The sequence below is a fragment of the Asparagus officinalis genome, chromosome 7 (genome assembly GCF_001876935.1).
Source record: "Asparagus officinalis chromosome 7, Aspof.V1, whole genome shotgun sequence".
NCBI classification, from domain to species: domain Eukaryota; kingdom Viridiplantae; phylum Streptophyta; class Magnoliopsida; order Asparagales; family Asparagaceae; genus Asparagus; species Asparagus officinalis.
Genome location: NC_033800.1, coordinates 76152567 through 76177530, shown reverse-complemented (window position 1 = coordinate 76177530; position 24964 = coordinate 76152567). Strand labels below are relative to the sequence as shown.

General features: G+C 35.4%; 1 protein-coding gene across 1 annotated transcript in view; it reads left to right on the top strand.

Annotated features, from left to right (window-relative positions):
• The window catches only part of LOC109847387 (lysine-specific demethylase 5A), a 40868-nt gene continuing 16716 nt past the window's right edge, over positions 813 to 24964 (top strand). The window contains exons 1-12 of the mRNA XM_020416619.1: positions 813 to 2223; positions 9823 to 9880; positions 10284 to 10406; positions 10622 to 10679; positions 10782 to 10918; positions 18173 to 18331; positions 18427 to 18513; positions 23446 to 23628; positions 23850 to 24002; positions 24081 to 24272; positions 24349 to 24414; positions 24854 to 24949. Of these exons, the coding sequence (XP_020272208.1) occupies positions 941 to 2223; positions 9823 to 9880; positions 10284 to 10406; positions 10622 to 10679; positions 10782 to 10918; positions 18173 to 18331; positions 18427 to 18513; positions 23446 to 23628; positions 23850 to 24002; positions 24081 to 24272; positions 24349 to 24414; positions 24854 to 24949 (2595 nt within the window). The 5' untranslated portion in view covers positions 813 to 940. The remainder of the gene's footprint in view (positions 2224 to 9822; positions 9881 to 10283; positions 10407 to 10621; positions 10680 to 10781; positions 10919 to 18172; positions 18332 to 18426; positions 18514 to 23445; positions 23629 to 23849; positions 24003 to 24080; positions 24273 to 24348; positions 24415 to 24853; positions 24950 to 24964) is intronic.

Below are 24964 nucleotides of genomic sequence, written 5' to 3'. Positions count from 1 at the left end.
ACACACAGAGATCTGTTTGGAATTATCATATATAGTTTAGAAAATCGCTATTTGGTCCTTAAACTTTAGATTATTCACGAAAACAGCTGAAGTTTGAAAAAATACCAATAATACACTAAATGAATGGCTAAATTACGAAATGTGATACTTTTTTTTAACTCATCTTAATTAGTTTCATATTAAAATTTTCTCTAGCAACTTTTTGATATTAAAAGTCCACTCATTCTGCCATAAGGCATTTTTCTCTGCCACCCGTGAAAATTTGGGAAAACTTTTATCAGTTTTCAAACACATTCACAACGAAGAATATGTTTTTATTCAATCAAATACTAATAATCATCCGATCAACCATCTACATCTTCAAAATTAAAATAATAAGTTAAGAAATCTATAATTTTATCGGTGCCACGCCATCTAAATCTAGGTATGCTAGTTAAAAAAGGTATATCATCATTCTAATAATCTTGAAATTAAATCATATTATGCTGTGCAACTTTTCTATCAAGTTTGTCGTTGGTGGTGAAAATAATGTCTACTTACACATTTGATGTCCTTTTGGTACCAAAGTTTAGCCCTAAGTGAATTAACGAAACGGAGAGTAGGGATGAGACCTTTAGAATTTAGCAAAATTTAAAACAAAAACAATAACAAGTATGAGCGTTAAAGAACACTGAACAAATATTACGGCACAAATACTTTTTCCGGTTTGAACAGTTGAAAGCCGAGGGGTTATGTACCAAACCGTCAAACTTTAGGAATTTATTTGTAAAATTTACCCTGTCTTTTTACCGTTACCATTTTACAGAGCTCGAATCGGATCAAATCCCTAGAAAAAACCCCAATCTCCATCAAATCCCCAATTTCCCCCTTCGAAAAACCCTAGATTCCCAAATCACAGAGCCCAGAAACCGTAGAAATCGCCTCGCCGCGCCCCAATGCCATGGGTAAAGGTCGACCTCGCGCAATCGAGAAGTCAATCCGGAACCCTAGTTTCTCCCCTCCCCCAATCCCCCAAGCGCCCGTTTTCTACCCGACGGAGGAAGAATTCAAGGATCCCTTAGATTTCATCTTCAAGATCCGGCCTCAAGCCGAGCCCTTCGGGATCTGCCGCATCGTCCCGCCGAAATCCTGGTCGCCGCCATTCGCCCTCGACGCTCAGAGCTTCACTTTCCCGACGAAATCACAGGCGATCCACCGCCTGCAGGCTCGGCCGCCTTCGTACGACTCGGAGACCTTTGAGCTGGAGTACAGTAGGTTCTTGGAGAATCAGCTGGGGAAGAAGTTGAAGAAGAAGGCGGTTTTTGAGGGTAAGGATTTGGATTTGTGTCGTGCTTTTAATGCGGTGAAGAGATATGGAGGGTATGATAAGGTTTGCGAGGGGAAGAAATGGGGTGAGGTTGCGAGGTTGGTTAGGCCGAATGGAAAGATATCAGAGTGTGCGAAACACGTGCTTTGTCAATTGTATCGCGAGCATTTGTATGAGTACGAGGAGTATCAGAGCAAGAAGTGCAAGAGGGAGAGGGAGCAGAGTGGATATAATGAGAAGAAGGGATCGAAAAAGAGAAAGAAGAGTGATCTGGGAGTTGTTGAGAGAGTGAAGGAAGAGGTTAAGGAGGAGTTTGATCAGATTTGTGAGCAGTGCAAAAGTGGTTTGCATGGGGAAGTCATGTTGTTGTGCGATCGGTGCGATAAAGGTTGGCATTTGCATTGTCTTACGCCGCCATTGAAGAGTGTGCCGCCTGGGAACTGGTATTGCTTGGAGTGTGTGAATTCAGATAAGGATAGCTTTGGTTTTGTTCCCGGAAAGGATTGTTCGTTGGAGATTTTTAGACGAAAGAATGATCGAGTGAAGAGAAAGTGGTTAGGGCAGACTTGTACTACCCGAGCACAGATTGAGAAGAGGTTTTGGGAAATTGTGGAGGGAAAAGGAGGAGAGGTGGAGGTTATGTATGGTAGTGACTTGGATACCTCGGTTTATGGTAGCGGGTTTCCCCGTGTTGATGATCCAGTTCCTGCTTCAGTTGATTCAGATGTATGGAGGGAGTATTGTTCTAGCCCGTGGAACCTCAATAACTTGCCGAAGTTGTCAGGGTCAATGCTCCGTGCGGTTCATGATAATATTGCTGGTGTTATGGTTCCTTGGCTTTATATTGGGATGCTATTTTCATCCTTTTGTTGGCATGTTGAAGATCACTTCTTTTATTCAATCAATTACATGCATTGGTATGTACACTCTACTGCACATCTTTTATCATTATTAGCGGTGTATTGCCCTTGGAATAACCATAATAAATTTGAATAATTGAGAAGACTAACACTAGGAACTTGAATTGAACATGATTCATAATAAAGGCGAATATGATTCATAATCAAAGGTGGAATTTTACAACTTTGATGTGAACCCATGTAAAGTAATACAAGGAAAAGAAAGCGTTTCAACTCATAAAGGCATGCGATAGCTTATTGTAGGGTAGAAGGAAAATGCATTCTTTCTAACGTTCATATAATAGGGTGTTGTGTACTAGCATTGGTTGTTTTTAGGAGGTAGGTAATACACAAACTAAATAAGGAGGATTTGAGAGGGTCTTAGGAGGAGCAATAGTATGAAGATAATGAAATTTGGCTTTGTTGATTTGGACATCGTCCTCAATAAAACCTCAAATTCTTTCCCAATAAAAGAATGGGATTTCTATGAAGCTCAAGTAAAAAAAAAAGAATCTATTCAGGAAGCTATGCGCTTTGAGACCAACTTGGACTCATAAAGCTACCATATAACCTTTAAATTAAATTTAAGCTTATTCAATCAAGGATCTGGTTTTTGAATTTCTTAGACTATAAAAATTGTGGGTTCTTGACCTCATAAGTGGAGTCAGATAGGTATAACTTAACCTTATATCGTGTTTCACCCTTTGGTTAAGGTGTAACCTACGTAAATTTAGCTTGCTCTTTTATATGGGGGAACTTGGAGGTACTTCTCTTCTTTTTATCATGTTGGAGGACTAGAATGCTAGGGATAAAGATGCAACTGTGCATGTTGCTTCAATGTGTTAGTTTGATCAAGCTAGGTGGCTAGGAGTAGTGTTGCAAATGAACCAAATAATAGTAAACTGTTCAGTTATTATTCATTCATATATTCGATCATATTCGATTCGGTAGTATATTTAACAGTAAATGAATATTTTTTAGTATTTGGTTCATAAAAGAAAAGAATTTTACCATAGGTATATTTGATTTTGATTATTGAATAATCATTTATATTTTACATTGTACTCCTATTACTTAAATTATGGCAAATGCTATTCATCCATCTTTTTAGATATGTAATTATGGTATAAGATAGGTACAATAACTATCAAAATAAAATGCAAAAAAAGTCCAGCACAACTTATGATAATATAGTCACAATTTATATCAAAATAAATGTGGAAGGAAAGATGAGCAGAATTTATGGTAAGCTACTTGCAATAAATAGTTATACTAAGTGCAAAAGAAAAAATTCCACCTGGGTGATTCGAGCTGCAGACCACGGAGGAGAATTTCAGACACTACTAATTGCCCTAACAAACATTGGCAAATAATATCGAACAAGACTTTTTAACAAATCGAATTTGAATTCTAATCAAGTATTTGACCCGAATTCGATTATTTCAAACTCTACCTAATTCGAATTCGAATAGTTAAGTATTGGGTCGAATTCAATTTGTATCCACCTATAGCTAGGTGTGTACGCAAGTTAGAGTGAGTTTGCAATTAGATGGGTTGGGTGGTTGATGTTCGAATGAACTCCAATACACAAGACAGTCTCTTTTTTTGGAATTGTTGTTGTCTGCGTTCTTTGATTCATCATGTCATCTATATGGTTGTGCAAACATGACCAAAATTATTGGACTGTCATTCGCCCTTTTGTTCTTGTGCTCATTGATTCTTAGTAGAAAGTCAATTAGCGTGGTTGTTGTGGAATGAAGTTCATAGGTGTTGTGTCATGTATTGCTCATGTTTGCATCAACTTGTTGGCTTTTGAGGAATGTTCATTATTTTCCTTTCTGTAAGGCTTCATGAATTTATATTTTCTATTAAAATATTGACGAGAAAAATTGAAATACTTGCTGCTCAAATGAACTAATTTTGTTCATTTTTCTATCAATTTACTGTAACATACCTACTGTGTTTGCATGATCTTGGTGCTTGGTGTTTGCTTCACCTCATTGAATTATATGAATATTGGTGTTTGCTTCACCTTATTGAATTATATGAATCTATTCACCTCATTGCATGAGCACTTTGGATGATCTCAATTTATTAGTATCCTTTATAATTCTTTCTTTTCGTCATCTAAATTCCACTCGTTGGTATAAGCTTTACTTCATCACTAAACTCATATGCTTATAGCTGAATATCACATAAACAAATCAATTATCATATTCCAACATGTCATTACCTACAAGTAAATAACTATATCCAACACTCGTTGCTAGTAATCGCATTCAACTTCATCAACCGATATCAATAAGTCTATAAAAATAATAATAACCATATACAACATTAAACCAACTTGAGGATGTTCAAGATACGTAAGTTTCATTGTTCAATTCTTCAAAAAAAGAAAAAGAAAAAAAGAAAAGAAACGGAAAAACGTAATAGAATCTATACAATAACATAACATCAGCTAATAAAACTTCATCAACAACGTCAAACTTCTTTGTTAACATCAATAAGTCCATACAAAAAGTAATAATCACATCCAAACTTCTTTACTAACATCAGTAAGTCCATATAACAACATCAAACATGAACGAGGCTAGATTACCATATTGGTATTAAAAGTAGCACCTAATGATCATATTTGTATTAAAATTATCTTTGGCGACAATAAGGTATTTAAACTTGTACGATGAGGTAAATAGACCCAAAAACAAAATTTTCGGTAGTTTTTTCGGCGACCACTCAGGTGATTTGCCACATGTGTTTAGATGGCATATTTATGATGGGGTGATAGCTACAGTTAGCCTTAATCAATCCATTACAATGAAAGATATTCAAATTGGCGTAAAAGAAAAGATGGATTTTTTTTATTCGGGACTTCTTCTCCTTCCTTTAAATTGGGGGTTATTTATTGTTTGAGCTCGAAGAGTCCATGTTCTCTAGCAATGGAGAACACCAAATTTAATAGAAAGAGAAGTCCCAAATTAAAAAATCTCTTGTTTCTTTTACCTTATTTTGAAAAGTTCCCCCCTCTAATGGTTTGAATCTACAGCTGCCGTGTCGTCATAAATATGCCACATAAGCATCACGTGACAGATCACATGACTAGATGACAATTTATCCGACTTCACTAACATCAATAAGTTTATAAAAATGATAATAACCACATCAACTATACAACCACATCATCTAACACGAATAACCAAAATGCAACTCCAAGCAATTATTCTAAATAACCTTATAATTTCTTGCAAAGTACCTCCGTTTCTCTTTGCACTCCAAAATGCTTTTGCAAACTATGTTGTTTGTTTCTTCTGTTAATGAAAGTCAAAAAGAAATTCATGTATAATATTTTAAAATAATGAAACAAAGAAATAATATACGAAAAAATATACGAACAAATAAATGGATTAAGTTGACTTAACAACACCTGACAACCTAACTTGTGAAGTCAAAACTTAAAGCTCGAACATGAAATACTCAATGTAAACACAAATCTAACTCGTTTTAGCATTGTCTTCATGAAATATTTTAAATTCAATCCAAATTTAAAACCAAATTTGAATTAAGATAAAGTTAAAATCTATGATCTACTAAGAATTTTTCTCATGTCTTAGTTATAGAATAGCACCTAAATAAAGGCATAACGTTTAGGATATTATCTTCTTGAAAGTGGTGTCGTTATTACTAATTGTTGCATGTTCAGGGAGGTGATGTCTAAGAGGATGACATCATTCGAAGAGGAAATGCAGTGAGGGAACAACAAATGTGGAGAGACATTGATAGTTTAAGAAAAGGAGGAGCCACTTTCGGTGGAAGGCGTTGTAGTGTATTAGGGTCTGGCGGAGGGGTGGCCGCAAAGTCACATGAGGATAGGTAGAGTTTGTTGGTGGAGAGGGCAAACTGGTAAGGGGAGATTTGGCCAGTAGGCGGTGGGATGTGCGCTGTAGGCGGACCTGATTTGGGTAGTGGCACTGCTCTTGAGGTAGGTAGAGAGAAGTTGGGCATTTGTGATGAGCATAGGTCACTAGAAATTAGGGGTGAGGGAGAGAGTGACAAAGAGCAGCCTTGGAGAAGAAAGAAACCAGAGAGGGGAATTAATTAAGACACCACCTCATGTTTTTTTTAAAAGGAAGGGGATTTTTTATAAAAGGACTCTACCTATCCATCCATTTTAATGCATTTAAATCTAAGGGCTAAGATCATTACACATCATTACCAAGGAGGAATAGGTTCCTTGGCACCAATGATGCCCATTCTCTCTCTCTCATATACACACATACATATATATATACACACATATACATATACATATACATATAGTGTGTGTAGAAAATAATGGATATGCTTGGTACCAAGCACAAACATGGTGCTTGGTAGTGAGGTGATACATTATAATCCACTCATTCTAATTATCCAACCCATGTGTATGTGAATCCTCCTTGAGTTACCTCACTATCAAGCACCAAACTTGGTGCTTGGTACTAAGCATACTCATTCTTAATATATGTGTGTACACAGATATATGTGTGTGTATAAACATCACATCTAAGATCGTAAAATGCATAGAGAAAATGTGTCACATCGATTGTACTTTTCATCCAACTAATCTCACTCACATATATGGTGGAGATTTCTCCACATCACAGATTTGGTGTTTGGTACCAAGCACAGATTTGTTGTTTGGTGCTTGGTTACTAGCATATCCATATTCACACGCACGCACGTGCATGCGCGCACACACGCATGCACACGCACGCACGCGCACACACACGCACACGCAAGCACTCATGCGTGCACACGCATGCTCGCGTGCACGCGCAAGCACACACGCACGCACACCCATGCACGCCTACCCACACACGCACACCCCCACACCCCCCACACACACATGCACAGATATATGAGCAATATGGAGGAATTTAGTACCAAATACCAATCACATGTTTTTATGTTTGGTAGCGAGGTCACTCATTTCTATCCACTCATTCAAATGATGGACCACATATACAGGTTAGAGAGCGGATGAGAATGAGACACATCACTACCAAGTACAAAATTTGTGCTTGGTACCAAATTCTTACATTTTTCTATGTATATGATAATGATGCATTCTTTTCGATAGCTTTCACATGAGCGGTAGACTGAACACCCATGAATATGAGGTGGTAGTTTATTTTGCTAAATGAGCTACCAAGAAATAGAGTGGTGAAGTCTACGCCTTTTAATATGACTAGCAAGGTGGGCCTCACCATATATCTCTTGGTAGCTTATTTTCTCATTTTGCAAAATGAGCCACCTTATACCCATTATTTCCTATATGTATACATGAGTAATATGGATATGCTCGAGACCAAGCTCACATCTAAGGTTGTAAAGTACAAAGAGAAAATGTGTTATATGGGCATATACTTTCCATCCAGCTAATTTCGCTCACAGGTTCCACCTCACTACTGAGCACTAACTAAGCATGGTACTTGGTAGTGTCTCTCTCTATATATAGAGAGAAAAATGGGTTGTTTGGTACCAAACACAAGTTTTTGTGCTTGGTAGTGATGTGACATATTCCCTTTTACTCATTGAAATCGGGGCCCACATTCACATGGGTTTGGGAGTGGTTGAGAATTGAAATGAGTAGATGAAAATAGTACACCTCACTACCAAGCACAAAATTTGTGCTTGGTACCAAGCATACCCATTTCTCTCATATACACACACACGAGCAAGATTAGTTGGGTGGAAATAAAATGTACATTCCTATGTGACCCCTTTTTTCTTTGTATTTTACAGTCTAAGATGTAGGGTTCAGATGCGTCCACCTCATTACCAAGCGCCAAGTTTTGCTTGGTACCCAAGCATATTCATCTCTCTCTCTCTATATATATATATAAGGTGAGGTTTCAAAGTTACCTAGGAATAAATTTAAAATTTGTTCCCTCTTTGAAACTTTACAATATACAGAAATGGAAAATCAATTCCATTATGATAAAACTCATAGAAAGCAAAGGCGTACCTAGTACGAATGCTTTCATGTCATTCATCCATCCATTGGTTCAAAAGCATTACAAGCATTGGCATAATAATCCATTTTCTAATGGCCGTGACAATGCAAATGTAAATAGTCCTTTAGTAGGAACCTAATAAAGACATCTAAATGCACGTTCTATGCATGTCAATGTCAAGGTTTTAAATGTCAAATGTCGGGTTCATGCTGAGAGGCTAAAATCCATGTCAGATAGCGGAAATCGGGAACATGTCGGGGGATATGTAGTAAACATCAAATTGTCATATCAGATGGTGTGTATACGTATAATTAGATAAGTAAACTAAATATACCAATAAGTAGTAATCAACTGATGTATCCAAACAAAACAACCTATACAATTTTACGTGAGGTTAAAACTCCAGATTTCTTCAATACAATCTATACTGAGACCTAGTGATGAATTATAAATCATAGTGCAACTAAAGCATTTATTCTTTGACCATATTGATGGCTAATTGAAATTACGTGATTGATCTTCTTATTTATAAATTAGAACTCTATCTTAGTAACTAATAATGTTACCAAAGCTGCAGCAAAACACAGGGAAAATATTTAAGCAAAGAGGGGAAGAGATTGTTTGAGGCGTCGTCGACTCACCGTCGAAGCCCTTGAAAACCCTAGTTTTTAGTTTCCACCAGCCGAAGCCAGAGAACCTTTGCGTTTGGGTCATAGAGATGGAAGTCGCAGAAGAAGAGAGAGCAGAGGCACAGAGACAGAAATCAAAGTTGCAGTGAATCATTTGATTTGGGGCCAAAAAAGCCCTAGATGAGATAAACTTGTGTTTGGGTCGGTTCGGTTCGGATGCAACTCAAAACCCGATAACTGCTCTGTTCTGCTCTAAAGTTACACATATCGGGCACTTTTTTTCATCCGAAATTGCGCCCAATATGTCCCCGATTTGAACCCCTAAATGACATACGACCTGGAGGAGGCCATCTCGTAGTGGTAAGGTCTCCAGCCTGGCATGGCGGCGACATTTAAAACAATGGCCAGTGATCACCATATTGATTAATGATCACAATATTGATTGACAAGCCAAAGAACATATGAGAACTTGGTGCTACATAGCTTCAGTGGAAAATTACTTACCAGTCCTCGTCTCCTGTAACTGTAAGAGAAATCCAGCCTAGCCTTGTCCTTGATTGATGATCAAATAGCTCTCTTTCCAACGAAATAGGAATATTGTGTGGATTAGTTAAATTTGGACAATTTCTTTGTTACCGTAATCATTATGTATACATGAATATTATTTTGTACTTGCACCAACATTTAGGATTAATGTTAAATTGTTGTATTTCCATAACAAATGGTTAGATCTAGATTAATAATAATATGGGTGATTTTGACTTTCCTACTAATTCTAACCTATAAACTTCGTTCATAGCTGGGTCACTGATTGTACTTTATCTATCACTTCTTTATAAGTTTATAATTTTAACTTGTTTAAAGCCTTCATTATTTAGTGTTTCTATTGGCTGTTGTGATGCTCAAGTTTGAGATAGATACTGCAATCCTTTTTTTTAACTTGGATATCCCTCTACATGTGTGATGCTGATTGATCGTCATGTTCACAGGGGAGAACCAAAATGCTGGTATGGTGTGCCTGGTGCTGAAGCTAGTGCATTTGAGCAGGTTGGAGTCTTTTGATAACTAACTGGCAGCATTTACTCTCTTACCAAGAAACTGCAATAAATATGATGTCAAAGGGTGAATATTTCTATGAAAATATGATTTTTATGCTACCTGCTTCTTATGGATCCACTTATTAAACAAGGAAAATATACTGCTTCTGTATGGAGACAAACCATATGAATTCCCAAATACATGCCACCTGCACTTCGTATGCTTGGGTTTAAATATGCATATACATGCCATTGTTTTGTATGATCAGTTTACTTTATTCCTTACCAGTACGCCAATTTTTCCATGCATTGCCTTTACAATCTATTTAGTTTGCGCTGAAGGGAGGTTCAGCTATTTTTTTGCTGGTCTGTTATATGGAAATCTGATTTGTTTTGATCCATTTTTCTCTTAGGTTATGCGAAATACACTTCCAGATTTATTTGATGCACAACCAGATTTGCTCTTCCAGCTCGTTACAATGCTTAATCCATCTGTTCTGCAAGAAAACGGTGTTCCAGTGTATAACGTGCTGCAGGTCAGCAGCAAACTTCTTGCATGCTTATTGTCTTTTTTTAGAACTTCAAATGGTTCATGTCTTTTTTATATTTATTTTATATTTTCAACATATTATTTCAAACTCTTTTGGTCTCTTTTTGATTTTGTTTTGAAATTGGTGTCACAAATGAACTTTATTTTCTCACTACATTATGGACATGCCATTTGACATGTGAATGGTCTCTTCATTTCCAGGAACCTGGAAATTTTGTTGTAACATTTCCCAAATCATTTCATGGGGGTTTTAATTTTGGTAAGTATTGATCATCTATAATTTTTGTTAATTCTAAGAATATTTTGTTCTACTGTTGTTCATTCTGGTGCAAAAAACCTCAAGTTCCTAGCTGGGTTCCAGGCTTAAATTGCGCTGAGGCTGTCAACTTTGCTCCAGCTGACTGGTTACCTCATGGTGGTCGTGGAGCCGAATGGTACCGACTCTACCACAAAGCTGCAGTTTTATCTCATGAAGAGTTGCTATGTGTAGTCTCCAAGGTGAGGGTTATTTTCCGTTTCATCCTTTTTGTATCTATAGTTGCACTGCAGCCAATTTCTTGCCTACTTATCGAGTCAGTGCTATAATTTCTTGATAGAACATACTGCACCTACATTTTTATTTCTTGTGCTGTTTAGGTTTAGAACAACTTATGCCTTTTTTTTATAGCAGTGGTTAGGTCCAAAACTCGACATTGAGGCTTGTCGCTGTTGCCTTTGCTATTACATTTGTTTGGCTTAACAAATCTTGTTGCATGATGTTTCCATGCATCGACTCTTGGGCTTCATGAGCGTCTATAAATGTTTTTCTTGTTAAAGTTTTAAATTGAATATAAATCGGCCTGCTGATGATGCTGTTTAATTAGTTTTAAGTGGTGCACCTGCATCATCAATGGAAGCGTGTTATGCAGTTATGGTATTTGGATTGATATAATTGGGTTTATAACCTGCAACAGATGTTGCTGATTATAGTTACTAGTTGTGACTGGTTCTAAGGACAGTTTTGCTGCAGTACCACTTGCATTGTCTTATTTCAAGAGTTGCGAATGAGAGAGTTAATATTCACCTCCTGTATCAGCATAATACTTGCATTTGCTATTAACTGCTGCTAACAAATGGTGGAGTTACGTTTGCGGCAAGATAACTAAACAAACAACTTGAAATACCAATTACAGTTGCATTATTCACAAGATGCCAATGCAGTTACAACCAACTAATAAATAAATTGAATTGGAAATTTGTGCAAAATTCTAAAAACACTTTGAGATGCCAATTGTTATGAAACGTAATGTAAAGTTGGTAAAAGAAAAGAAAAATAGGCAACTGGTGCGAAACGGGGGAGGGGGTCCATCGGAATTAGCGATCTAATTTGAACAAAGCACCGTTTCGCCAAAAATCATTTTATTCAGTAGGAAATTAATTAAAACAGTTAACGTGATAGATGAGTTTTAACAAGATTTTCAATGATAACCATAAACAATCCCAATCGCGAATAATTTAATTGCAAATTTATTATCATTGCACAAGTTTTACAATCAATATCAAATTTTAACAATCACATGTTCAGTTTCTCTCAACTCACAATTATACTTTAAACAGTGAATATATGATAAGAGTTTAGAGATGTATTATTCATGCAATTAACTAACAAAATAAAATCAACAGAAAAATAAGGGACGAAAGAAAACGAAACTTTCGTCTGTCTGAACAGACTCGACGTGAGAGACCTCTGGAGGTGGGACGACGACAACGATGAACTGGACGACGACGACGAGGCGGAGATGACGACGACGAGTGCGACAGTGTTGAACTGATAACGACGTGGTGACGAATCTGAACGACGAAGGTGGCGGCGATTCTGAGCTGCGACTAGAGTGACAGCGTCGGTAAGGTTGACGAGACGATTGCGATGTGATGATTTGTGGTAAGCGGCTGTGGTAGTAGTATTGTTTTGGTGGGAAATTTTGCCAAACAGTTGGTGTACATGAAGGCGGCAGTTGTTGGGAAAGGAGGCTCGGTGACAGTGGGAGTAAGGCGGCTGCTTGGGAGGAGATGATGGCGCTGGTGGTGCGGAGGTGGAGATCAGGGGCGAGCTGAGTGTGCTGCTTGGGAGGAGATGATGGCGCTGGTGGTGCGGAGGTGGAGATCAGGGGCGAGCTGAGTGTGGATCTAATGGTTACAGGGAAGAGGAGGGTTTGACTGATTGTTGACGTGGGGAAGATGAGGGAATGCTTGGCGACTGGAGGAAGAGGACACAGGGAACGGCCTAGGGTTTCACACCCGAGGCCTAGGTTTCACACCCAAGGCTTCACACCAGATTTTAGCTAATGCAAATTTTCATTCAATAATTCATTGATTTTCAATAGTCTCATACAACCTTATTTATAAAAAAAACTACATGCACACAGCGTGCAATAAAAATAGAAACAAACAATCCCTCAAATCACTCAACTAAATTTCAAAATTCAAAATTCAAAATTTAAAATTTAAAATTTAAATTTCAAATTTCAAAATTCAAATTTCAAATTTGAAATTTGAAATTTTAAAAATAAAAAATAAAAGAAAGTCAACTAATCAAATATGAAAATTGTCATTTCTAGTCCTCATCATTCTCCTCGGGTGGGAGAAAACTCGACTTCGTCGAGTTAGCTACAGAAACCTGTCATCTTTAATATACTCTGTCTGCATCTTAATCTACCATCAGATACTTTCTGCATCTCAAATCATTAGTTAGATTGTATTGTAAATTCACCATCTAAAATATTATCAAAACTTACTGCAACTTGGGTTAATATATAGAAATAAGGGTAAGGTGAAAGAACTCTCAGAACAATAGGCTAGGGTTAGGCTTATATCAGTGGACTGCCAATAACATTGTGAACTGTTTAATTACTCAATATTAAGAATAGAACTATGACCAAATCGATAATATAAATATTGCTATTAATTATTTTAAGAATTGGAAAAGCTCATAAATATCATGTCAAATCTTAAACAGCTATAAAGAAACTATTTTGGACAAGTCCAAACCATCTAAAATATCAGCATTAACAGTTTTAAATTATGTCCTGACTCTATATCATTCATTTCAGTTAACGATGTAGTTATTCAAGTTAGATCGCTGATTCCCTAATATATGATCAATGCAAATCAAAACAAAATGATGCAAATCAACTCAAATGACTATGTATGAAATGCAGACTCGAACAAGGCGATCAATGGCAGATGTAACTCAACGAAGTGTTTAACATGCATGACGTCCTCTATCAAATGGAATAATCAGATGTTCCTTCGTTAATATGAATAACAAATTTCGTGTTCTAGTAGTAATAGGAAGGAACATGCAAACAAGTGTATGAGAGAGGAGTGTTTTTGTACGCTTAACATGATAGAAAAAGGAAGTAAAAACACTCGAGCTCAAATTTGTATCCCTAATCACTATATATTCCCAAAATGGATCAGTGTATGTGTGAGTGACTGTCGGGACAATGCATAGGGGTTTGACATCTGATATGGTAGTTATTTCACTATGCTCAGTTTGAGTTTCAACTCCCATACAAATATCTGAGTGAATTGCTTCAAGAACCAAATCAGGAACGTGTTGGGTGTGATGTTTGTCCGGGAGGACTTCGTGGGGAATACCAACAACATTTTCAGTCACACAAGGGTTGGTTCAGGAGGAGTTGGAGTTTTAATTTTAAGAACAACTTTAGGGATAACATCAGTGGACTCCGTGATCAAGGGGTAGCTTGGGAAAGAACCAGAGTTTTGTCATTGCATGAAATTTCAATTAACTCCACAATTGCAGGAGTAGTTTCAGAAGAAACAAAAGTGCATGGATTTTCAATTTTACTATTCTGGAATTCCTTTGCAGAGTTAATTTCTATCAAATCTACGTCCTGATTAACGGTTTTCTCAAGAATAGATTTTGATTCTGTCATATGCGGCTTATTAATTTTAACTGGTGGAAGGTATTCCTTTTTTAGTTCGTCAGCCATTTCTTTCCAAGTTAAAATTGATAACTCACCACTAATATACCTTAATGTTTCGAATTTGGACCAATATTGACAGACTAGTCCGGTGAGTTTCATTGCCGCAAACTTAACTTTTCGTGGTTCCGTCATGGCATACCAGTCAAAGTATCGATCCATGTTCTTCAGCCAATTCAAGAAAGTTTGTGGGCCGAGCTTACCGTCAAAGGTTGATAGATCAGGCACTGGTTGAGGTGGGGGTCGATGAACGACGTACCCATGACCTTGCGGTGGGTATCCATAGCCTTAACTTTGTGGCGACGGAGTTGTAACACGCGCTCCTTCAAGCCTAGCAAACCTTTTGTTGGTTTTATTCTGGAAATTTGTTAAGCTTTGGGCTACGACACCTATTTGTCTTTTTACCTCATCGAATTTCTTAAGGAATTCAAAAGATATGCTGGACTCACTAACTGATTGACTTGACTCACCTAAGGTAGATCTGTGCGATTAGACATACACTAACAATTAACTGGGATGAGCGGGATGCACTGACAGCTAAATGTGATTAAGCATAAAAATTTCCTAACCTAGAACCATGCTCTGATACCAAAATGATACGAAACGGGGGAGAGGGTCCATCGGAATCAGAGATCTAATTTGAACAAAGCACCGTTTCGCCAAAAATCATTTTATTCGGTAGGAAATTAATTAAAACAGTTAACGTGATAGATGGGTTTTAACAAGATTTTCAATGATAACCATAAACAATCCCAATCTCGAATAATTTAATTGCAATATTTATTATCATTGCACAAGTTTTACAATCAATATCAAGTTTTAACAATCACATGTTCAGTTTCTCTCAACTCACAATTATACTTTAAGCAGTAAATATATGATAAGAGTTTAGAGATGTATTATTCATGCAATTAACTAACAAAATGAAATCAACAGAAAAATAAGGGACGAAAGAAAACGAAACCTTCGTCGGTCTGAACAGACTCGACGTGAGAGACCTCTGGAGGTGGGGCGACGATAACGGTGAACTGAACGATGACGACGAGGCGGAGATGACGACGACGAGTGCGGCGATATTGAACTGATAACGACATGGTGACGAATCTGAACGACGAAGGTGGCGGCGATTTTGAGTAGCGACTAGAGTGACGGCATCGGTAAGGTTGACGGGACGATAGCGATGTGATGATTTGTGGTAAGCGGCTGTGGCAGTGGTAGTATTGCTTTGGTGGGGAATTTTGCCAAACAGTTGGTGTACATGAACGCGGCAGTTGCTGGGAAAGGAGGCTCGGTGACAGTGAGAGTAGGGCGGCTGCTTGGGAGGAGATGATGGTGCTGGTGGTGCGGAGGTGGAGATCAGGGGCGAGCTGAGTGTGGATCTAGTGGTTGCAGGGAAGATGAGGGTTTGATTGATTGTTGACGTGGGGAAGACGAGGGAATGCTTGGCGACTGGAGGAAGAGGACACAGGGAACGACCTAGGGTTTCACACCCGAGGCCTAGGTTTCACACCCAAGGCTTCACACCAGATTTTAGCTAATGCAAATTTTCATTCAATAATTCATTGATTTTCAATAGTATCATACAACCTTATTTATAAAAAAACTACGTGCACACAACGCGTAATAAAAATAGAAACAAACAACAATCCCTCAAATCACTCAACTAAATTTTAAAATTCAAAATTCAAAATTCAAAATTCAAATTTGAAATTTGAAATTTCAAAAATCAAAAACAAAAGAAAGTCAACTAATCAAATATGAAAATTTTTATTTCTTGTCCTCATCAGCAATAGATCTAAAATGTAAATTCTTTTGATAGGCTAGAGCCTATCAGCTTTCCGAGATGTCATTGCAGGCTAGAGCCTATCAGCTTTCTGAGATGTCATTGCACATTTTCTGTCGCTTTAAGCTTTTCTATCATCTCTCTCTTCTTTCTACTCCTGCTTTATTTGTTTCTAACCTTATTCTTTCCACTGATGAATCACACAACAGCTTTGGCAGTTTCGTCATCTATGCTTGTGTTTTATTTTGAGCATGATGGCCCTGCTTGTGGTAATTCGTTTTATGTCTTTCTGCGTGCAATAATCACTAGTTGTAAGACCGAGGTTTACTTTTGTCTGTAATAAATGATGGTTCGATGTATTTTGCATCTACTGTAATCTGTGCAGGAATATAAACCGAAATATTGCCTGAATCCTAAGTTGCATGCAAACGGGTACGGGTATGGGGACGCAGCTACATATACTTCAAATTTAATAGTTTACATGAGATCATTATTATTTTTCAATTCATGTGCTATTTGAATTTAAATTTGTATGATATTTTTTAGTTTCTTTTATTATGTTGATTATTGTAAATGGAAACTGGTCATTTTTAAACTAGACTCTCAAACCACCTTTTTAAATCATAGTTTTGAACTTGGATATGCACTGATCAAACTCGACACATGTGTAACGAGTTTCAAGAAATGGACATGAAATGTAGGATATACGTTCTAGAAGTGTATGACACGTATTTATAATTAAAACATATATCATATAATTGAGTACATATCTGGATAAATGTATGCATATATACAATGAGCGTCCATGAAGTTTGGGTATAGGTACGTATCAGGCACGTATTTGTTGTTACGGTCATGGCTTCATAGTAGAAGTACCTGGGTAACATAGCTTGAATCTATATAAATAAATGGTTTTGTGTTCAGATTTGTGTTGAACAGACGCTTCAAGACCAATTCATTTGATTCAATAAACTATCTTTTTGTTGAACTAGGAAACTAAAACAAAAGTAATCTATTACTATCATCTCTCCTTTTGGTCATGTGTGTCAAATTTTCAAAATTCCAAAAACTACCCTCACAGTTTAAGTTATTTTTAAGTCATTTGGGGGCAAATGTGGAAAAAAAGCACAACTAAAAACGTGGTTGTCTGTCAAACTTTCAAGATTCCAAAAAAAAAACCCCTCCAAGCTTGAATTCCTTTCTAAGAAATCTAATGGGCAAATATGGAACAAGGCAAAAATGGAAGAACATTATATGCTAATGTTTGTCTTCTTTGATATAAGGATGACCTAGAAAAATTCACAGGAGTATAATTTAAATATATTGCTTTTACTTGTATCTACAGATTTATTAAAGGCTACTTAACACTTCAATATTTTATCATTTTACATGCTTTGCACTCATATTGTTGTGGCCTTAACTCATCGCATGCACCGGAGTACTAGTAATAAATAAGGACAATATATTGTTTGGGACCCTTGTTTGTTCTCATTAACTTTTTCCCTTTTGAATATTTCTGTTATCAAGAGGTAGGATTTGCTTTACATGATTATTGATTCTAAGACTGCTTATGGTTCTTAGATGAATTAAATCTGAAATTGTTGGAAGAATCAACAAATACTTGTCTTCCAAGAATTTGTTCTCCTGTTTAGGAGAATACGTTAAATAAATATGCAATTATACATTTTCCTGGGAGTTCTTCTGAAATGAAGAGGGTTGTTGATTTGTGTTGATGATGTTGTAGTCACAACTATCTGAATATATTCAGCTTAATGTATCTTGTGATTCACACACATAATTATGGCGACATGCATGTGATAATTATTCACATATTCATTTAATGTGACACTGATATTTCACACTTTATCTTGTCTTTATTATACATCACACTTTCTAGTTTCTAGGTATATGCTGTAATGTGGTCATTGATATTGACTGTCATTACATTAACTTATTCTGTTTGATTTTTTTTTATTTCCACAGAATGGTTGTGATAACAAAGCATTACCTTACCTGGAGGAAGAAATGCATAGAATATTTGCTAGAGAGAAAAAATGTAGAGAGGAACTCTGGAAAAATGGCATTGTCAGATCTTCAAGGATGTTATCCAGAAAACAGCCTATGTATGTGGGTACTGAGGAGGTATCTCTCCTGTTCATGTGATTCATGAATTGCCGAGTATAAACTTCTTATTAGATCTAGTACCAATAAACCTATCATTGTGCATAATTTTGTAGGATCCAACATGCATCATATGCCAACAGTATTTGTATCTTTCAGCTATATCTTGCAAGTGTAGGCCATCTGCTTTTGTTTGCCTTGAGGTATGTTGTATACATTCTAAACTTACCTTTGGCTTTATCTCGTTATCTTGTATCTAACTGCCGGAAAACCCAATTCCTTACCACTCAGTGCTGTTTGTAGAAGTGGCTTTATTAATATTATTATTATTATTAATCTGTTTCTTTTTTTGTGATGTTTGATTCGAACACTTCTTATATATTTGAGTATTTGTCCTAGAGATCGATAGGGCAACCCCGTCTGGATTACATTGCAAAGTTATGGAGAAAATGCTATTGTGATTCTGTTAGGTTAACTCACGAATGTCAATATCTCATCTTAGCTCGTCTTTGGACTTACCTCTATATTTTTTGTTGAGTCATTCGTCCTATGGCTATGTAGTCGGTTTGATTTGTGTCAGGGAGTCTTCTTCATGGTGTGTGTAGCATATATGAACATGGGAAAAATATCTATGAACTTTAGGCATTGTAGCAGCGACGTGCTGGATTTGGCTTGTAAGGGTTCAAGCAAGTGCTGTCAAAAGTAGTACCTTTCATCATCTTAAAGCAATGACCTATCATCTATGATTTTTTTTTGTGGGTAGTTGGAGCTTATTGTAAAAACTTTTGATGATTTTTAGCTTTTTACGTATGAATTTTTAAGAAAATCCAATGAACAGAAAAGTCATTTGTTTGGTCAAACCCAACTTATTTAGTTAAGCTTATAAGCAAGATTTTAAATGTTGGATATCAGGGAAATATTAGATAAGCAAAATTCCTATCAGATTGCTAATATTAGGAAAATGTCGGAGATGTGTGATAAATATAAGAGTGCTATCCCAAATGATGTGCAATTCATTGTTTAAAAAAACCTGTTATACAACTCGTTATGTTGCGTTATATAACCTAACATGTCTTAAATGTTATGTAACCTTATGAAATAACTCGGACACATTATAACTCTATGTTATTACAATATAATATGCGTTATTATATAACTTATGTTATTTTAATATAAAATATCGGAGATGTGTGATAAATATAAGAGTGCTATGTCAGATGATGTGCAATTCATTGTTTAAAAAAACCCGTTATATAACTCGTTATGTTGCGTTATATAACCTAATAGGTCTTAAATGTTATGTAACCTTATGAAATAACTCAGACACATTATAACCCTATGTTATTACAATATAATATGCGTTATTATATAACTTATGTTATTTCAATATAACATGTGTTATTTCAATGTAACCTATGTTTTTTCAATATAAGTCCTAAAGACTTGAGAGTATATCCTTTCTTAAAACTTGAAGTAGTTAAGTAATTGCTTATGAATTGCTTGTTAAGCCTTCATGTCTTGTTGTCGTGACATCATTATATGATTGTGAAATTATGAATATGACTTTTAAAATAAATGTAATTATGAACGAGCTATAAATTTATGATTATATATTTGAGTATTCAATTGTGATACTTCCTAGTAAATCTATATAGGTTGTATTATATTAAAGAATTTTTATTAAAATATTTTTATATTATGATATTCTATTCCTAATTCTTAGAATTATTATGAATATCTTTTATATACCTTTTATATATTTTGAAATTAAACACTAAAAAAATATTTTGTTTTTAATTGAGATGTTATGTTCAAATTTTTTTTTGATAATTCTAATTATTAAAGTCATTATGATATTCTAATTATTAAAATCATTATGAATTTATATAGGTTGTATTATATTAAAGAATTTTTATTAAAATATTTTTATATTATGATATTCTATTCCTAATTATTAGAATTATTATGAATATCTTTTAATCTTTTATATATTTTAAAATTAAATAGTAAAAAAATATTTTGTTTTTAATTGAGATGTTATTTTTGAAAATTTTGATAATTCTAATTATTAAAGCCATTATGAATAGTTTGAATTTATAAAATATGTAAGTAGTTAATAAACAAAATAACCTACATTAATCAACATTTTAAAACAAAGAAGTCCAAATCGACATTGCAATAGTTTGACCATTTTTTTTGAGGCCGAGTGTCACTTGATACATTGGAAAAATCATGGTATGTCACCCAAAAAATGCCAAAAGCGGTGAATTATTTGTGACGAGCCATGTAAAAGGACATATCAAACTGATATTTCAGTATATCGAGGATGTTTCACACAAAAGTTGTTAAAAGCGGTAAATGATATTTAGACCATATCGTTTTGCAGTAAGCCTTGTATATCGGCCTATATAATATCGGGTCATGTCGGGGTTATTTAAATCAATGCTAGTGAGCTAGGTTTCCAAAGAGTTGAGGAATCCTAGCTTTTCAAATGGGTCATAAAAGCTAGCTTATTTGTCATGTTGCCAAACAGTTAGATATGAATAAGGTAGTTTATAAGCTACTTTCACTACAAAAAAGAAAAAAAAGAAAAAAAAGAAAGAAAGCCCTTCCAAACACCCTCTGTGTCATTGAACCACCTGTCCCACGCAAGATAGCTCTGAATTATTGTGAGAACGTCATAGATGTCTATGGAATGCAAAGTAGTTCTGAAAAGACGAGGTCTGGTGCAAAATAGTAGAAGTAAATGAATCATTTGGTGAGTTCATTTGAAACAAGTCTGAATGGGTTTCACGCAAATGCATTTTTATGTGATCTTATTTCTATTTGTTTTCCATCCCCCCACCCCACCCCCGCAAAAAAAAAATCCGCCTATTCCGCATTTTTGTTTATTAGAGAAAAGAGTGAGACAATGATATTGGCTTATTTTAGGTATTTATATTCATTTTTATGATCTGATTTCTTGCTCCTTTCATTTCTTTCAGTAGTTCCACTATTTTTTCAGAAATCAGTTGCTACTTATGCTATTTAGGGTTTGGTTGATTGGTGTTATGTTTGTTTGTTTGTGGTATCAACTTGTGCTAGCTTTGATTGCAATAAAAGACATGTCAGAGCAATATGGCATGATGCCGGTGCTTATTTATAAAGGGAATGATACATATTTGAACTGGGGGTGGGATATTTGGACTTTGTTCAATATGATGCTATAGTAATATGGAAGACATGAAAAATTTGGTGTTGAAAGGGCTCCATTAGCTCTTTCATGTATTGGAATTTATTACATTCTGATTTCTGAATATTCAAATAGTGAGAGTTTGGTTCTTATACCAAGAATGAAGAAAAAAAACATATCTCTTAGAAGTAGAGAGAGTTAGGGTGTTTAAAGTAGAAAGTTAAAATTTACTAGTGTTAGATAGGTATAGATATGATTAAAGATATGATATGATTAGTTGATTACAGCTACTTATGATGGAGTAATGACTTGAGTAAGAATAAATAACAAAGAAACAAAACTATTTTCTATTATCATAGGTTTACATTAGGGGTCAGCCTTAAGCCCTTGTCTTTTTACATTGGTTATAAACCACCTTATTAGACATATTCAGGATGAAGTCCCATAGTGTATGTTATATGCTGACGATATAATATTAGTTTACGATACTAGAAAAGTATGATTTCTAAAGTAGAAAAGTGAAGACAAGTTCTCCAAACTAAATGTTTTAGAATTAGTAAAATAAAAACATAATATGTGAAATGCATCTTTAGTAAAACTAAAAAGAGAAACGAGCATGCCTTACATATTGATGGTCAACAAATATCTAAATGTAATCACTTTCGCTAGTTAGGTTCAATCGTTCATCATGATGGTGAGACTGAGAATGATGTTGTCCATCAAATTAAATTAGGATGGTGAAAATAGAGGAATGTTTTGGGAGTTTTATATGATCGTAGAACACCTATGACACTAAAGGGAAAATTCTATAGAATGGTTATATGATCAACAATGCTTTATGGATTAGAATGTTGGACAATTAAAAGACAACATGTGTGCAAAATGAGTGTAGCAGAAATGAGAATGCTATGTTGGTCTTGTGGGTATACACTAAAAGATATGATAGGAAATGAACACCTTTGTAGTAAAATAAATGTTGCTCTTATTGAAGATAAAATGAGAGAGAATCGACTACGGTGGCTTGGTCATATACAATGGAGAATTTTTAGTACATTGGTTAGGAAAAATGATAATATCATAGTTAATGGGCAAAGAATCTTGAGGTAGATTTAAATGAACTTGGTTGGAAGCAATTCAGAAGGATATGATAATGGTTAAGTTCATGGAGGAAATGCCCATAATAGATCGGAATGGAAGAATGAGATTCATGTATCTGACCCCAAATATTGAGATAAAGGCTTTGTTATTCTTGTATATAGATAAAATAAATATAATGGATTCAACATGTCTTCCAATCGGTTTTGAACCTTCCTTGGAGGTGGATCCTCCTATGTTTAAAGGAACTCCTATCTATACCCAAGTAATCAAGGGAGGAAACTCACTGGAAATATAATAGGTTATTTTAAAGTAAATAATAGACCACTCTCAACTTGAAATTTTTTCTTTCACATTTCTGAAATAAAGTCGTAAATAAGTGCTAGAATTTCATCTGATGTCACCCGCAGCACAATGAGTTTTTCATGTATCAATTAATCCTTTTTTTATTGTACAAATTGTTGGATTTTTACGTTGTGATAAAGATATAATGAGCCTGAGTAAAAGGAAAATTCAAACAAAGGAAAATATTATATGTCAAGCATTTTACATACCTTCACGAGTAATCCACTATTAGTCCATTATGATGCATTGTTAGTTAACTTGACTATTATTCTTACAAAGATTTACATCCAAGCTGCTGGTATTCTTCATAAATAATTAAAATTTAGAGGTTGTCAAGGTTATACCCGCCCATCTGAGTCTAACAAATTATTTCTTCCTATGTTTATGATATGCATATAGATTCTTTTAAATTAATTAAAGCTGTATAAATAGTTAAAGTCAGTAATGTTCATTAGTGTTGCTACATATGTTCGTATTACTATAGTTTTATTGCAGTTGTCATTCTTTTCCACCTTTTGTGCAGCACTGGAAGCATCTTTGTGAATGCAAACCCAGCGAGCACCGTCTTCTTTATCGTCAGACACTTGCAGAACTACGGGACTTGGTCTGCATTGCATCTCCTGTGTCTGGTAGTGCATGTGAAGAAAATCATTGCAGCAGTTCTAAACATGGGTTCCTTAGAGAACCATGTGTTATGATAAAAAAGGTTCTCTCCCGCTACAATTAATGCTAAGGCCTACTGGTTTTTTTTCCTTCACATTCTACTAAAAGATATTTGATGTACTTCCTAATGTCCAAATTTCTCTTCGTGTCCTTGTGGATCAGTTTGCTATTAAAATAAATGCACTATGCTTTGCTATAGCTTAATTTGAATGAATTTCCATTCCTTCTGCTGCTGCATACTTATATTGCAGTTTTGTCTTTTAGGTGAAAACTGGTCAGATTTCTTATGTACAGCTTGCTGAACAGTGGCTTTCAAATTCTTGCCACCTTTTGGAGCTTCCATTCTCAAATTTCACTTATAAAAAAGCCCTAAAGGAAGCTGAACAGTTTCTTTGGGCTGATCATGAACTGGATCCGGTATGATTAGATTCTTTCATATACATGAGTTCATTGTATATCTACGATATTTGATTTCCACTGTGTTATACTCGTTAGGTACGTGATATGGCATCTAGATTGATGGAAGCTCGGAAGTGGGCTTTGAACATTAGAAACATTCTTTCTAGGGTGGAGGACTGCTTGCAGGATCGGGACAATCAAATACAAAAAGTTCCATTACGTGAAATTGAGGAGCTTCTCATGGTCAACCCTTTGCCTTGTTCGGATCCTGGGCATGTTAAATTGAAGGTTAATAAAGTGGAGAGGTCGATACTTTTTCGCTTAGTTTATGGAAGTTTTATTCATATACTTATAATTGTTGCAGACTTACTCAGAAGATGCAAGGGCGTTAATTTGTGAGATAGAATCTGCGTTCTTGTCTTGCTTGGAGGTAAGGAGAAGCACAATAGAATTCCCCCATAAACTTGTTTATTTTTGTTTTAACTCTTGTGATTCTGCTCTATTTCAGTTATAATTTTTTTTTTGCGTTCCTTTATTTTACTTATGTCACATATAGCTAAGAGAAACTTCAGAGAATCAAATTAAAACTCTGTTGAGATCTTAAGAATAAGATAAGGTGCAGATGTTTTGGTATTTAATAGTTTCATTCACGTATCGTGGTTCATTTCTATATTTACATTCTGATTGGAAATTTACCCTATATTTTCCCTCAGTTGGAACAAACATTGTTGTGAATTACAATTTTAACTTAGTATTCTGCTGCTTTATTGGATGTAAATTTCTCTATTGGGTTATAAACTTCACTTGGTTCTTTCCTTTAAAGATACCCAACTTATCTCACTTCTTCTTACTTGGCATTTCAATATTAGATTGGCAAGCTGGAAATATTGTACTCAAGGGCAACTAAATTTCCGATAATGATAGAAGGAACTGCAAAATTAGAAAATGAGATTTCTTCTGCAAAGGTATGGCGCATGCTT